The 15,517-nt window shown below is 43.0% G+C and overlaps 1 protein-coding gene across 2 annotated transcripts in view; it reads right to left on the bottom strand.

Moving 5' to 3' along the window:
• grk4 (G protein-coupled receptor kinase 4) overlaps positions 1 to 12,239 on the bottom strand; it is a 36,996-nt gene extending 24,757 nt beyond the window's left edge. For both annotated transcript variants that reach the window (XM_055205867.2, XM_055205866.2), the window contains exon 1: positions 11,891 to 12,239. In XM_055205867.2, coding sequence (XP_055061842.1) covers positions 11,891 to 11,942 — 52 coding nt within the window. In that variant the 5' untranslated portion in view covers positions 11,943 to 12,239. The remainder of the gene's footprint in view (positions 1 to 11,890) is intronic.
• Between the last annotated feature and the right edge of the window lie 3,278 nt (positions 12,240 to 15,517).

Genomic DNA, 15,517 nt, shown 5'->3' with positions numbered 1-15,517 from the left:
GAGTTTACCAGGATTTTGATACTGATGTGTGAATGATGTCTTACTGTGGGTTTACACCAAACGCGAAGAGTGCAATCGCATCACGTTGCTTGCTCTAGATTACTTGCGGGATTTAACTTTATGTCATGCAAATTTTTTTTCGCACGAGTTGAATATTTTCAACTTGGGCGAAGACGCGTTTAAGGCGAATAGCGCGTGTTTTCACGGCAAACGCGCCGCCCATATTGCATCATTCGCATCGCCCCACTCGAGGACGCATCTGATCGCATCTTTGCATTGACTTTGTATGTAACCTACTCGTGAAAATCGTTGAACTTGCATCTGGTGTAAACCCACAGTTACTGGGAAAAAGACTAAACGTCACTGCATGTGTGAACAGCACATTTTTTATTTACTGGTAAATTCATTCATTCTGGTAAATTCATGGTCATTTACCGAAATTACTGTGTAAAAGAGGCTATTAAGCAAGTCTGAACAGTCCATAATGCACATGTGCTGTGTTTTTTTGTATTTGCCACCAGTTAATTCATGGTTTTAATAATTAAGACAGCTGGACTCAAATTATTTTACCTTATTAAATACAATTATCTTATTTCCTGACAATGTGCATAGGAAAGCAAAGAGCTAATGTATTTTTTTATCATAATTTTATATCATTATAATGTAACATTTTTTTATCACATCACCCTTGGCTAATTTCTCTAATTGTTATTATTGCAAAATGCATTTTTGGAATATTATTTTAAATAAATACAATAAAAAATTGGGTTTTTAATAATGTTATTGTTATCCAGATAATATTAAATTCTCAAATAATACACTTTTATAAGAGATATCCCCTTTTTTGTCAGGTTTTGTTACACGTGGTCATTTAGTGATACATAATCTGAATAACTAAACAACAGCCCAACTTTTATAAAGTTAAGATATTATTTATAGTTGGTATAATTTAAGTACTACATAGTTTAGTTATATGTCATGATAGGATCTTTGCAGACCATTGACCTGCGATCATTAAGTTGTTGTAAATGTATGAGCATTACACATTTACAAAGGCTTAATACACAAATACAACAAAATCAACATATGGTCAACATAAGGAGATCAGAAATTTTCATACACTGCAGACAGTAACATAAATATGAAAAATCTGAAATTGTCCAGATGTTTTTGTCTCCAAGTTCCTTTAAATGATTTCACTCTGTTATACAACTTTCTAGTGATCATGACATATCAAACCTGTAACGTATAAATTAATCTGATCATTCTGTAGTAGCTCAATAGCAAGGTCAGGGGTTTATGAATGCTTCGGATAAAAGCTTTGAATACATGCATGCATAAATGTAAATAATTAGATCCTGTTGACACGTAATTGCAAACAGCTTGTCATGAGGCAAAAATGCTGCACCACCGTTTCTGGCACCCTTGAAAACCTAAAACAGATTTTCTTTCAGAACATACTGTAAATTCAGTGACACCAAATTGCTGTAATGGAGTCAAAACACTTTAGGGAGAGAGGTGAATGATCAGTCCCACATTTGTGTCGCTTCACCGAGTTCAGTGTGAAAGGCCTTTCGGACAACATGACTATAAACCATCCAATCCCATTGGCTTTGGGAGTTGGCGTGCTCTTCCAAGACTTGTTTACAAGGTATTGAGTTGATACGACAAGTGCTTTTGAGAAAGAAATTAGCTCTATGCTGTAGCTCAGTTGGGAGGGAATAGCGTCAGCAATGCAAAGCCCATGGGTTTGATTCAAAAGGACACACATACTGAAAATATGTATGACTTAAATGCACTTGGAATAAAGCCAAATGCATGAATGTAATGTAAAACTGAGTGTATATTTTCTATAAACTCTTAACAGTTAGTAAATGAGATTAATGCACTGTTCAAACAAAACAGTACAAACATGTTTCATGTTATGCCTCTAAAGTGTGCAGTTTCATTGCTTGATTATATAAAGATCATTAACACATGTTGATTGCATGTAACTTGCTAGTCAACTCACATAATGCATACTACTAGTAATCGTATATATTTTAGCCAGAAATATACAGGTAAGTAAATGTATTTAAATTGAAGTTTTTGTGATTAATTAAGATAATTATGATGATCAGCGTCTGATGGTAGTGTCTATACTGTAATGTTCCTACTGGCCTCTAACATACATACATACCTACTACTAAACACACACGCAAACATTAAGCTGTTGAACCAGTCAAACCATCATATACGAAAAACATCTCTACAATCTACTTGAGAAACAACAAGGATAGACATGGACAAGAGACAGATATTGGTGATTAAATTGGTAAACAGATTAAACCACCTGTTCATGTGACTGCATAACTTAAAGGAAAATGCACAGTAACATCATTATTCCTGCCTACTCCTCCTCTCGCTCAAACTTCTGTCAATATTACTGCGCCCGAGGTCGAAGTGCTGCAAACTAAGTGCTCTTACGCCATAAAATATAGTTCTCATTTTTTATCCAGTTAATGTTTTATTTTGTGCCACCATATTTACTTGTGTAACTACTTATGTAACAGTCTTTAAATAGGGAAAACACGGAAGTGTTTGGTGGCTTCTAAATTCATCCCTGTTTGGATCCTAAGGAATGAATGGGGCTAGGCTAAATGCTAACACATTCACGACACGCTGTACAAAGATTAAGTGCATGCATTAAAAAAAGATAGGTATGTATTAATTTGTTTAAGTTGAGGTAAGAACATAGTAAAATATTGAAAAACTGTGGTGTTTTCCTTTTAGATGTTGTGGAGTGTAGTAAATGAGGAGACAAGAGACGGAGATGCGTTGAGTCAGCTTTACTATCCACTTCAACACTACTATCACACAGTACAGGCAGGGCCAGTTGAAGCGGTTCGCCAATATCCACATGAGCAGGTTTGAGACGGTCAATAGCCACCCGCTCAGGCCTGCCCCTCATATCCACAACAAAGTTCTTAGACCCCCCCACCAGGACACGAAAAGGCCCATCGTATGGGGGCTGCAGCGGGGTCCGATGGCCATCATGGCGAATGAACACATACTTGGATGACGGTAAATCCTTGGGCATGTAGGACCGGGGAAGGCCATGGTGAGACGTCGGAATAGGGACAAAAGCGTCTGCAATGTTCCGAGACGCAACCCGGTGTGAAGCCGCCGACCACGGGGCCGTGGCATCTGGAAGAAACTCCCCCGGAACTCGCAAAGGCTGGCCGTATACCAGCTCGGCAGATGAGGCTTGAAGATCTTCCTTGGGGGCGGAGCGAAGGCCCAGCATGACCCATGGGAGGCGGTCAGCCCAGTCACCGCTCGTAAGGCTGGCCCTGAGCGCGGCCTTCATGTCACGATGAAACCGCTCGCACAGTCCGTTGCTCTGTGGGTTATAGGCTGTGGTACGGTGGACCTTTACCCCCAGGACCTCGGCGACCGCCGACCAAAGCTCCGATGTGAACTGCGGACCCCGGTCCGAGGAGAGGTCTGACGGTGTGCCGAAACGGGCCACCCAAGCCATAATGAACGCACGGGCCACTTCCGCTGATGGAGTGGAGGACAGGGGAACCACTTCTGGCCACCTGGTGGTCCTGTCCACCATGGTGAGGAGGTAGGTGTAACCACGGGAGGGGGGAAGTGGGCCCACCAGGTCAACATTCACATGATCAAAACGTCTCTCTGGTACTTTGAAGGGTGCCAAAGGAGCCTTGGTATGACGAGTCACCTTCGCACGCTGGCACGCCACACAGGCCGCAGCCCAGGCCCTGACGTCTCTCCGCAGGCCCGGCCAGACAAACTTTGCCCCCACCAGCTTGGTAGAGGCCTTCACCCCCGGGTGGGAAAGCCCATGGATGGCATCAAAAACCTTATGCCTCCAGCCAGCAGGTACCATGGGGCGAGGTTGGCCAGTGGAGATGTCGCAGAGGAGTGTAGCGTTGGCCGTGTCAAACATCACATCTTCCATGAGCAGCGCTGTCTGGGCCGTCCTGTAGGCTTGCACCTCAGAGTCAGCGGTTTGATCCGCAGCCATGGCTGCATAGTCGAGGCCCAAGTGGACGGAACAAGCACCTGCCCGGGAAAGGCAGTCAGCGACGAAATTGTCTTTACCAGCCACGTGTTGAATGTCAGTGGTAAACTCCGAGATGGCCGAGAGCTGACGCTGCTGTCGACCAGACCATGGCTCCGAAGACTTGGCCATAGCAAACGTCAGCGGCTTGTGGTCAACGAAAGCCGTGAACCGCCGGCCCTCCAACAGGAAACGGAAATGACGGGTGGCGAGGAAAAGACCCAGGAGCTCCCTGTCGAAGGTGCTGTACTTTATCTCGTTGTCCCGGAGCTTCCTGCTGAAAAATGCCAGCGGCTGCCAGGCTCCACTCACCCACTGCTCACACACAGCCCCCACGGCATAATCAGAGGCATCCGTAGTAAGAGCAACTGGGGCGGTCGGAGACGGGTGCGCCAACAGAGCAGCGTTGGCCAGCGCAGCTTTAGCACCATCAAACGCATCAGTCATCTCTGAGGACCAATCCAACATGTCTGCCGGTCTCCTACCCCGCAAGGCGTGGTAAAATGGACGCATGAGCTGTGCAGCACGGGGGAGGAAACGGTTGTAGAAGTTCACCATGCCCAGGAACTCCTGCAGGGACTTCACTGTGCGTGGGCGTGGAAAACTGGCGACAGCCTCCACCTTGGCAGGGAGGGGAACTGCCCCTTGCGGGGTGACGTGGTGGCCAAGGAAAGTGATGGACGACCGGCCAAACTCGCACTTGGCCGGGTTGATAATGAGGCCATGCTCACTGAGCCGGCCGAACAGCTGCCGAAGATGCATCAGATGGTCGTCTGCGGATGCACTGGCCACGAGAATGTCATCCAAGTAAACAAATATAAATGGCATATCTCGCAGCACCGAGTCCATGAGCCGCTGAAATGTCTGTGCAGCCCCCTTGAGGCCGAAAGGCATCCGTAGGAATTCGAAAAGGCCAAAGGGTGTGATGACTGCCGTCTTGGGGACATCCTGCGGGTGGACAGGCACCTGGTGGTAACCGCGCACCAGGTCCACCTTTGAGAAAATGGTGGCGCCGGCTAGATGGGCAGAGAAGTCCTGTATGTGCGGCACTGGGTACCGGTCGGGTGTGGTGGCATCGTTCAGGCGACGGAAATCTCCACAGGGACGCCAACCGCCATCAGCCTTGGTCACCATGTGCAGGGGGGAAGCCCACGGGCTGTTGGAGCGGCGCACGATGCCGAGGTGCTCCATGGTGGCAAACTCCTCCCTGGCGATGGCTAGCTTGGCAGAGTCGAGGCGCCGGGCTCGTGCGTAGACTGGGGGGCCCACCGTGGTGATGTAGTGCTCCACGCCATGCTTAGCCACCGCCGATGAAAACGTGGGTGTGGTGATGTCAGGGAACTCAGCGAGCAGGCGTTGATAGATGTCCCCGTTGGCCAGTGTGTTCGACAGACAAAGCGCCCCTGTCCCTCCCAGTGTGCAGGGGTACGAAGCAAAAGAGAGGGCGTCGATCAGGCGGCAGTTTGTAACATCCACCAACAGTCTATACGCACAGAGAAAATCCGCCCCCAGGAGCGGCGTGGACACAGCGGCCATGACAAAGTCCCAGCCGAAACGGCGCCCACCGAAACACATTTCCACATGTCTTGTGCCATAGGTACGAATGGGTGTGCCGTTGGCAGCGTCCATCGGGGGGCCATTTCCATCAGCTATGGTGTCCACAGGCATCGCCGGCAGGATGCTGCGCTGAGCCCCCGAATCGACCAGCAGCCGCCGGCCGGACAAGGTGTCAATGATGAATAACAGCTTGCAGTCACGGCCAGCGCTCATAGCTGCTAATGAGCGCCGGCCTTGGCTTTTCCCTGGGCTACAAAACTGCAAGGCTGACGACACTGCTTAGCTTTGGCCCCAAACCTGGAATGGTAATAACACCACCCGTCCTCACGGTGTCGGCGGGCCGTCACTGCAGCTGCAGTGTCTGGGTCGTCCTCCGACGGTGGAACAGACGTGGCAGACGTGCGCTGGGCGGGCAGCAGTGCATGGACAAACTGCTGCCGGTTGGCGAGGTAAATCCTGTCCGCCTCCACAGCCAGCGCTCGGTAGTCTTTGGAGGAAGTGAGGGGGGAACTAGCCAACGCAGTGCGCACGGGTGATGGAAGCTGCCGCAGGAAAATGTGGGCGAAAAGGAACGAGGGATCCGCCCCGCCCAGCACCGCCAGCATCCGCTCCATTAACTCAGATGGCTTGTTGTCACCCAGGCCGTTCAGGGACAGCAGGCGGTCTGCCTTTTCTAGTTCCGAAAGTTCAAACAGGCTCAACAGGAATGCTTTCAGTGCGTCGTACTTGCCGTCAGCTGGCGGAGCCTCTAACAGCGCCATAGCTCTAGCCGTCGTCGAGGCATCTAAGGCTGCTACCACATGGAAATACTTGGTAACGTCTTGTGTTATTCCTCTCAGCTGGAACTGTGCCTCGATGTGCTGAAACCACGGCCGTGGATTGTGCTGCCAAAAGTCCGGTAACTTAATGGTGGCCGCGTAGATAGCGCCGACATTAGCCGCGCCGCTAGCAGCGGCCGGCGCCGCGGCGTTTTCACCACCGTCGTTGTGTGACATAATTCAATAGTGTTCAACTAGCGTCGGGGTCACCAATGTGGAGTGTAGTAAATGAGGAGACAAGAGACGGAGATGCGTTGAGTCAGCTTTACTATCCACTTCAACACTACTATCACACAGTACAGCGAGTGATTTCAAAACAACAACACACAACCGAAAACCGGAACTCGTCATCATCTACCACCCCTTCCTTAAAGGTACAGTTCCTTGGTGAATGTCTCTTCAGTCTTAATTGTAGGTCGCTACAATGTCATACTTTATAAGTTAAGTTTACTCAAATAATAACAGTACATTTTTACCCCAACAAATGTCTGTTTTAATACAGTGAAGTTATCAGATGATAATACAGCAAGCAACTAGGAATAAAAGGTGAGCAATAAAGTCAATCATAATAGACAATCATTTTCGAATGTCTGTGCAAACATATCAGAAGATGCACACAAATAAATAAATAAATAAATGTAATAAACATGTTAAAGCTTTAACATAATATGCTAATGTGTAAATTACAAAATTGCTTTGGCGTTGTTCATCTTAAGAATTACATGAGGTTAATGATACAACTAAATTATTACCATTTACCAATATGTCAAAAGCATCAACATGTGCTTCCTTTAATTTTAAAAACAAGGTTTTAAAAGGTTAATAATAATTATATCTGCTTTTCCAAAGTGACAGATATACATTCCCAGTATGAGTGTTGTATGGGTTGAATCCCATTTGCGCTGCTAACACAAGTCCTACCACTGAGCTATAACTTTTTTTAACCCAAAGTGGATTATGGTGTTCTTGCTCCAGGTAAAATAACAAGAATAAACATAAGTTGAATCTATAGGTCAAACATACACCTCATAAAATGCAAACAAAACAGCACATATCGAAAAGAAACCGGAAAAGCCAGTCCTAGCTCTTATCTTAATGATTCTTAAAAGTTAACCAAAGTTGCCTTAAAGTGGACTAAGCCAGGATTCCCCTTTATATTATGCAGGACTCGAAATGAAAAATGTGTGAATTTCTTATGGAAGGACCGTAACCACAATAGACATTGAGGGGGACATGTCCGCCCATAATCAGAAATCAGAATTTTATATACATACACATAGCCCTGAATTCTTTGCTCCCCCCATTGCTAAAGATGTGCTTATGTCCTTGTCTTAAGGGCTTTGCAGAACATACCATCAAGACACACAACTCACTTATTCCCAGTTAGTTCATCCAAAGAAACATTTGTGTGTTATTATCTCAGCAAACATTACAGTTCAAGCCCACAGACCAGGTCAAACCTGTTTACTTTTAATAACCATCAGAATAGTTTTACTATTGGCTACTTTAAATAACCCTATGAGCTTAACAATAAATACAAATATGACCTTCATATTAAGCATTTTATTCAGGTTTAACACTGCAAACAAAGACCTTGTTTACACATGGAATTGTGTTGTGTGATCCTTTCGCATTTTTAGTGGAATGATCCTTGTTATTTTAATCAAGTACTTAACTGAACTTTGGATGTGGGTGCATCACACAATCTGTGTCACAGCAAGTTGAGTTAATGCAAACCGGGAAAGTTTTGCAAAATCTTGTGCATGTACATTCATAGGCTTATCCAAATTAACGTTGATGAATGATTAAGATAAGAAGTTGCATTACACTACAAATGCACTTCTGAGTCTGACTACCTATAAATGTGGTTTCACTAAACATTTTGGACCCTGTCCATTTGTGATTGGATCACCTGAGACGGATGTTAAAAACAGCTGTATCATAAATTATTTCTAATTCTTTCTTTAGCTTTTCATCTTTACTTAATCACTAACAGTACTCTTCAAAGACTTCAATCAAAAAATACAATTCTGGCATCATGTACTCCATCTCTAAAAGTCTTTTGAAATCCATCCTGAGCTCCATGGAAGAATGAAAGTCGTACATGATTGGGAAAACATGAAGGTGAGTAACTGATGACAGAATTTGCATGTTCGAGTGAACTTCCCCTTTAATGTGGAAGCTGGAAGAGATTGTAATCTGCTGCCAAGCTTATTCAACCTGAAGTATATTAAAATTTGCTGCTCTGCCAGCCATCCCCAGCTGCCTGCGAGTCTGTGCATGAGGGAGGAACCAGATGTATGCGTTTATGACAAAACTGCCCAAACTTTGTTTAAAGCACTTTTTAAATTCAAACACAAGCCCCCAAAAACTAAAATCAAGGAAAAATGTACTCGTATTGGTAAGCAGAGAAAAAAATATTGTATTTCCATTTCTAAATTCAGGAAATCTCTGAGGCAGCCCTGATGGAGTTTTAAGTTTAAGATTTAAAGGCCGTTCACATCAATAACTATAAAGAAAACATTTAAAAAATCATGCAAAATTGAAGAGAAAGTCGGCATGCACACAACTATAACAATAAAGATACAGAGAACCAATGTCGTTGGGTTTACCTGAATAATAAAATATTGACAGCAAATTAAAATTCATTCAACTTAAAAAGGGCTTGCGCATTCAACAGTGTGCGCAGATTTAACATTACGTATTTTACGGACTATAAGCCGCTCCGGATCATTCAAAAATGCGTCATTAAGACGAAATAACATATATAAGTCGCAGTGGACTATACGTCGCTTTTATTTTGAAAATTATTTCACAAAATCCAAGCCGAAGAACAGACATCTGGAAAGGCAAGTTATTCACCTATACAATAGCAGACAGAACAGCAGGCTGAATAGATCTGTATGGTAACGTAATATTATCAGTTATTTAACCGATAAAGTATAGCATACAAAACTTACCTGAAAGATTGAATAGGCTAAATTAACCGAACAAGCCAACTAGCGTGAAGTTCGCATACTCGTCATTCCACATTACTGAATCCACTGAATTACATAAATACAGGAGCAGCATATAGGGGACTCTCGCGGTTGTAGACGGTAATGTTGTCTCTTGCCTCATAAATGTCAAAATGAATTCATACTGACTTACAAGGCGCACCTGACTATAAGATGCAGCACCAGCCAAGTTCTGAAAAAAAGCGGCTTATAGACCGAAAAATACGGTTATCATTCATTGGTGCACCTCAGTTGACTGAGTACATTGTTAGCAGCGAAAGGTTATAGGTTTGTTTGATTCTAAGGGGAACAAAATTACTGATAAAATGTGTGCTTTGAATGCAGTGTAAGCTTAAAAAAACATTTCAAATGCAAAATTGTAAAATACTCATTATAATCCATTGTTTCCCACAAAAAATAAAGTTTATTTTAGGGGTGTGAATCATAACGGGTCTTACGATTCGATTCCAATAGGCTTTGTGCCCAGCTGCACTGCTTCCTGGACTTCGGCCGGCTCCTTGTTTCCTGTCTGCCATTGTTGGACAAACTGATTAATCCAGGTGTGCCTGACCGCAGTAGTCACAAACAAACTGATTAATCCAGGTGTGCCTGACCTCAGTAGTCACAACACAATAATCAGAAACACCTGGATTAATCAGTTTGTCCAATAATGGCAGACAGGAAACAAGGAGCTGGCTGAAGTTCAGGAAGTAGTGCAGCTGGGCATAAAGCCTATTTCTAGGTCAATGATTCGATCCAATATCTCAATGAATCACGATGCATCAAAATGCGTTGCATCCTCAATTTTTAATATTAGTGCACAGGTAAATCTGCACAGGTAAAACTCTGCTCTAGTTTCTCTCTGCTTTGATAAGGCATGTGTCAATGTGGTGCAATGTGGCATCTTAAATGTGTCGATTGAATGATTTACATCCCAAAAAACTTTCAACAGTGGTCCAAGTTCATAAATATAAAATGTGCTTAATTTACACACGTGAGAGAAAGAGAGAGACTTGCACATAAGAGAGAGAGAGAGAGATAGGCACGTGCAGTGCTTTATAACTAATCGATTATTTGTTTTTATGCATCGATGCAGTAATCATTCACATCAGCGTTGTAAAACGATTACATTCACAGCCCTAGTTTATTTGTGCCGGCACATCTGCTAGGGGGATGGGTAAAAATAGGTAACTAATATGGGTTTAAGTCAGTCATTTTCAGATGTGTGAACAGCGTCATGCACATTGGGCACCCAATACACCCAACTCTGCAGTGACATTTTCGCCGTGTGCACCAATGGCAGATGCGTAAAGTATAAACTTGGCTTAGTTGTAGACTTCAATGTATGGAAAACTGTGTGGTTGAGTAGTCAAAGCAAACTAATTTCTGTACATTTAATCATCAATAGACCTGTCGTGAGAATACTAAACTAAAGCAAATGCTAAATATTAATGATGCACCAATTCATATATTTAGTATCAGCTGCTAAAAATACACAGTCAGTCAATTTATGCAATTATTTTACTTTTTATGTTTTGTTCAACAACAGTTTCAGCTAACCTTGGGAAATGATCTTAAATTGAGAACAACCAATTTCTGCCATTTAAACAGACAAAGGAAGCAACTGCAAAACCTGTTACTTGCTCCAGTCTAGCAAAACCAGAAGCGAAGACACTCAGGACACTCGGACACCAAGAGCTATTTTCACCTTACCAAGTTAGTTAGTTTACAGTATTTCATATAGTATTTCACTGCACACTCTTACAGGGATAAAATGCAACAGATTTATATTGTTATTGTGAAATAAATCTTAGCACAGTGTGATATCATCGCATGCGTTATTGTGGTCAAGCAAGGGGCAAACCTGAACAACTGCAGATTTCTGTCACATTTCTAACCTCTATAATGTATCTGTAGTCCACACATTTGATTTGTGCGCAGATAGATAGGCAACCTTGCGGCCTAAAACTGCTGTTCAACCTCACTTTCAGGTGAAGAAACGGGAATGGGTAATACACTGCGTATACACTACCTTCATAAATCCATAAGAAATTTATATTAACCCCCATAAGGGGTCTGTCACTGGATGTGTGCGTTATGGCGATTTATACTTAATATGCAAAAAGACTATATATATGTAAGAAATGAAAGCTAAAGATGGTATACAGATGTTGCAAATACACATACACGGCAAACAGTCGCAGATTGATTTCCCGCGCCCACCGATACATTAACAATTGTAACACTGTATCGGTTGCGCGATTGTGACGCGTCCATTTATAGTTAAATAAATAACAAACAACCGCAAGGCCTACAGTTTAACACATGAATTGATTACTTTTTAACGCCATTATGTGACGTTACAGGCAAAACCCTGTGGTGAAAGTTAATGTTGGATTCATTGAGACATGACGCTCGCCAGGTGCCTATAAGTCAAAACGCGATATCCTTACCTTCCCTCGCCTTTAGCAGCACGGTGTTGGCCACGATATTCTCAATCTCCATTGTCAGAAAAAGGATCCCGTACAGTCCCGATACATTTCACTCGAGAGGAAAAGGACGAAGGTGGTCGCGCGTTCGGTGGAGGTGAGGACGATATCGGTGGTGAGGATGGTTATGATCGGCGTGGATTTGACGTTGGCACATTGCAGGTTAATTGTATTTCTTCATATCTCGCCGTTGAACCCCCCACCTTTCCGCTCGCCGTGGACATATGTACTCTCCCCCCTTGTTAGCATTCAGTGCTCACCAGAGCTTCCTGTCTCGAGTACTCGCTTACACCGTCAGCAGGAGGAGGGATCATCTTACAACCAGAATGTAACTCGACTGACTCTCTCTCTCTCTCTCTCTCTCTCTCTCTCTCTCTCTCTCTCTCTCTCTCTCTCTCTCTCATGCTTGCATCTTCCTCCAACAAAATGTGTGTTTCTTTTTCCAATAACATTCCACATTTTAAAAACATATGACACTATACAGAATACTACATTGTATTATAGTTAACAATAGTAAATATTAAAGTATAAACTGTCTCATTTGCTGTCCTTCATGTAATTTTATTATGCAAATTTAAGTTTTAGACTCTACATGCTGCTTTTTCCAGACATGACACTACAAAGAGTACCTGAACACATATACGTCAATAGTCATATATAGCCATAGCGCCACCAGCTGGCAACAAAAAGTGACATGTTTCACACTAATTATGTCAAATCTGCCTCACCTCACATGATTGACAAGAGTCCTGGTCTGAACACATCAACATGGCAATATTCAGTTACAGTCATACCGCCACCTTATGGCATAATGAACAGGCATGTTTTACATTAGCTTAAAGTCGCAATGAAAGTAAAATAAAAAACTGTAATTTGTTTTGTAATATTGTGGTATTTTTTTACAAATGATTTATCTGTGAGCTTCATTAATTTTTAAAAATTCATGTGCCCTCATAATCTTTAATCTAAAATGCAAATCTCCTACCCTCCTAAAAACGATCTCTCTTTACTTCCGGTCAAATGTATGGCAGGTGGGCGGGGTCCGGGAGAATATCGCTTCGACAAAAAAAAGAATATCGCTGCGATTAGCAATTAGCAACACGACCCAACTTCAAATGATCCAATCAGATCTCGATGGACAAATAATTCAAATCCAGCCCTGCCTTATTTTATTTCAGAGGAAGGTTTTACTCGGATACACGTCACCACAGGGGAAAATTAGGCAATTGATACTTCCGTTTTATGGCGACTTTAAACATACAGGGGCAGTTTCCCAGACAGGGATTAGACTAGTCCTAGACTAAAATAAATGTAAGAGCTGTCCAAACTGAAAACAACTTGCACTGACATATCTTAAAATACATCAGTGCTCTTGTTTTGCCTCAAAATGCACACAAGTAGTGTTTTTAGTAAGGCATGTTAGTTAAAGCAACACTATGTAGTTTCCATGTAAAAATGACTTACAGCTCCCCCATGTGGTTGAAAAGCGCAACAGTGGTATTAGTGGTACCTGGTATCAGAAACTCTTCTGCATTCAGGGGGAGAGGCGGGGCTGTGTTTCCTACCCTCCACCGCCACTTTCAGGGTGTGCTTGTAACAGCTAGGAGGCTGCTCAGGTTGCAGCAACAGTACAATTTGTCCAGTTAAAAGTTGTTCTATCACTGAAATAATTTTAGAGACATTATTTAAAGGTAAAACTACATAGTGTTGCTTTAAAACTAGTTACATTTTCTAATTAAACCATAAGGCCTAGTCCTGGTTTAAGTTAATCCCTGTCTGGGGAACCACCCCATAATCTGAGCTCTAATTAATGCTTAATAAGACTCTAGGACTGAAGACATTTATATGCAGTATTCAGTTTTAGTTTTTGCGCCACCTGCTGCCAATATGAGGTGTGGCTAATCAAAATAACCCACTAATGCTGCGTTCACACCAGCCGCGGTAGAGGCGTCAAGCGGGAGTGATTTCAATGTGAAGTCAATGTGAAGACGCGTTGACGCGCGTCTTGGAGGTCTCGCAGCGAGAATGAGCGTTTAGCACGGCGCGGTAGACGCGATTCCGCCTCATTCGCAGAATTCGAATTTGCCGGAAAAATGCGTCGCGTTAACCAATCAGGAGCTTTCTCTAGTAATGACGTGGTTAGCAGAAGCCCCTCCCATGACACGAAATTTCCGCATGAATGTCTCGATGACTAGAATTTCACGCACAGCTTTCACGCGCGAATGAAGCCAGTAAACGCAAAATGTTCAAGTGGCAAACTAGACGCGACAGACGTAAATTTGACGCCTCAAACGCGGCTGGTGTGAACCCATGGTTAAATGTATATCCCCCACTGTTCACTGCTTTCCTAAAGCCATTGGCTGGCAGTGGCCGTGGGTGCGACTCGAGAGCCCTTTTATCGCTGCTTGCAGCTTTAAAGATGGTTGTAACTTGTACAAAAAAAGCAACCATAGGATCAAAAGATGAATTAATATATTCAATATTCAGAACGTTTAGAATCATTGTAAGAAAAAGTTGCTTCATATAAAAATTCACACATACATGCACTACTATCATAAGCCCCTAGATCGTAAAAATTGCATGTAGATATAGTAAAAATTGTGGATCCCTGCAATGATTTTTAATTATGATTGAGACACACTTATACACACTTGGCACTGTACAATCACTGTGTTTGGAGATGAGCGGGATACAATACAATAACCTTAATGTTTGCTGACTCATAGAGGTGATTGTCGATGGCCTTAATGAAGAACAGTGAGGTGGTCACAGGGCCTTGGGTTTCCGATGCCCTTGGGCTTATTACAGCCTGCTTTACTCTTGCACAAGGACACACGTTTTGATATAGCCTGTCTGAACCACACATTACTCGGTTGGTATTCCAATTAATAAGTTAAAACTTTAAATGTCAATAAGCTGTCCGCTTTCTGTAATAATCGTGCCCACTTAAATTAATGCAAAACTCTTGATCATGAATGATTGTGGCTGGAGAAGGTCTTGATAAGCAGAGTCACACTGGAAATGCCCACAAACTCTAGACCAGAGTGCCTGCTGCACACGTGTCGAAAAGGTTTATGATAAAAAAGACTCTCATGTTCACAAAATACTCGCAAGACACTGATTACACATGAGACTAAGCAAGTATCTGGCAAACGTGAGTGTCTCTTTATCATAAACCCATTCGAAGTGTCTGCAGCAGGCACTTATTTTGAAATGAAACGTGATGCACATATGTTTACATGACACGGCAAACAAATATTGTGAAATGAAGAGCCACACACATGACAAGCTACATACATGTTGTGATGAGCTTCGCATTGTGTACCCTCAAAAAAGAAGTCACTGGCCGCCCCTGTTCGAGACCCCTTCTCAGACTTTAATGCAGCAAGTTAGTGTTGGAGTGTTTAGAGCAGGCTGATCTAAACACTCCAACTTGCTGCATTAAAGTCTCAAAGATATCAAAACTGACAATTCTTTTTTTATGAAATATTGCAGTGTTTATTATAAACAGTTATTAAAAGTCATTATTTTGTAAGAAAAAAAAACATTTGCCCTCATATACTTCAATCAAAATCTGAAAATGTACTTCCT

The sequence above is a fragment of the Misgurnus anguillicaudatus genome, chromosome 3 (assembly GCF_027580225.2).
Source record: "Misgurnus anguillicaudatus chromosome 3, ASM2758022v2, whole genome shotgun sequence".
Classification (NCBI taxonomy): Eukaryota; Metazoa; Chordata; class Actinopteri; order Cypriniformes; family Cobitidae; genus Misgurnus; species Misgurnus anguillicaudatus.
The sequence above is the reverse complement of the archived record's forward strand: the minus strand, read 5'-3'. Positions and strand labels throughout refer to the sequence as shown.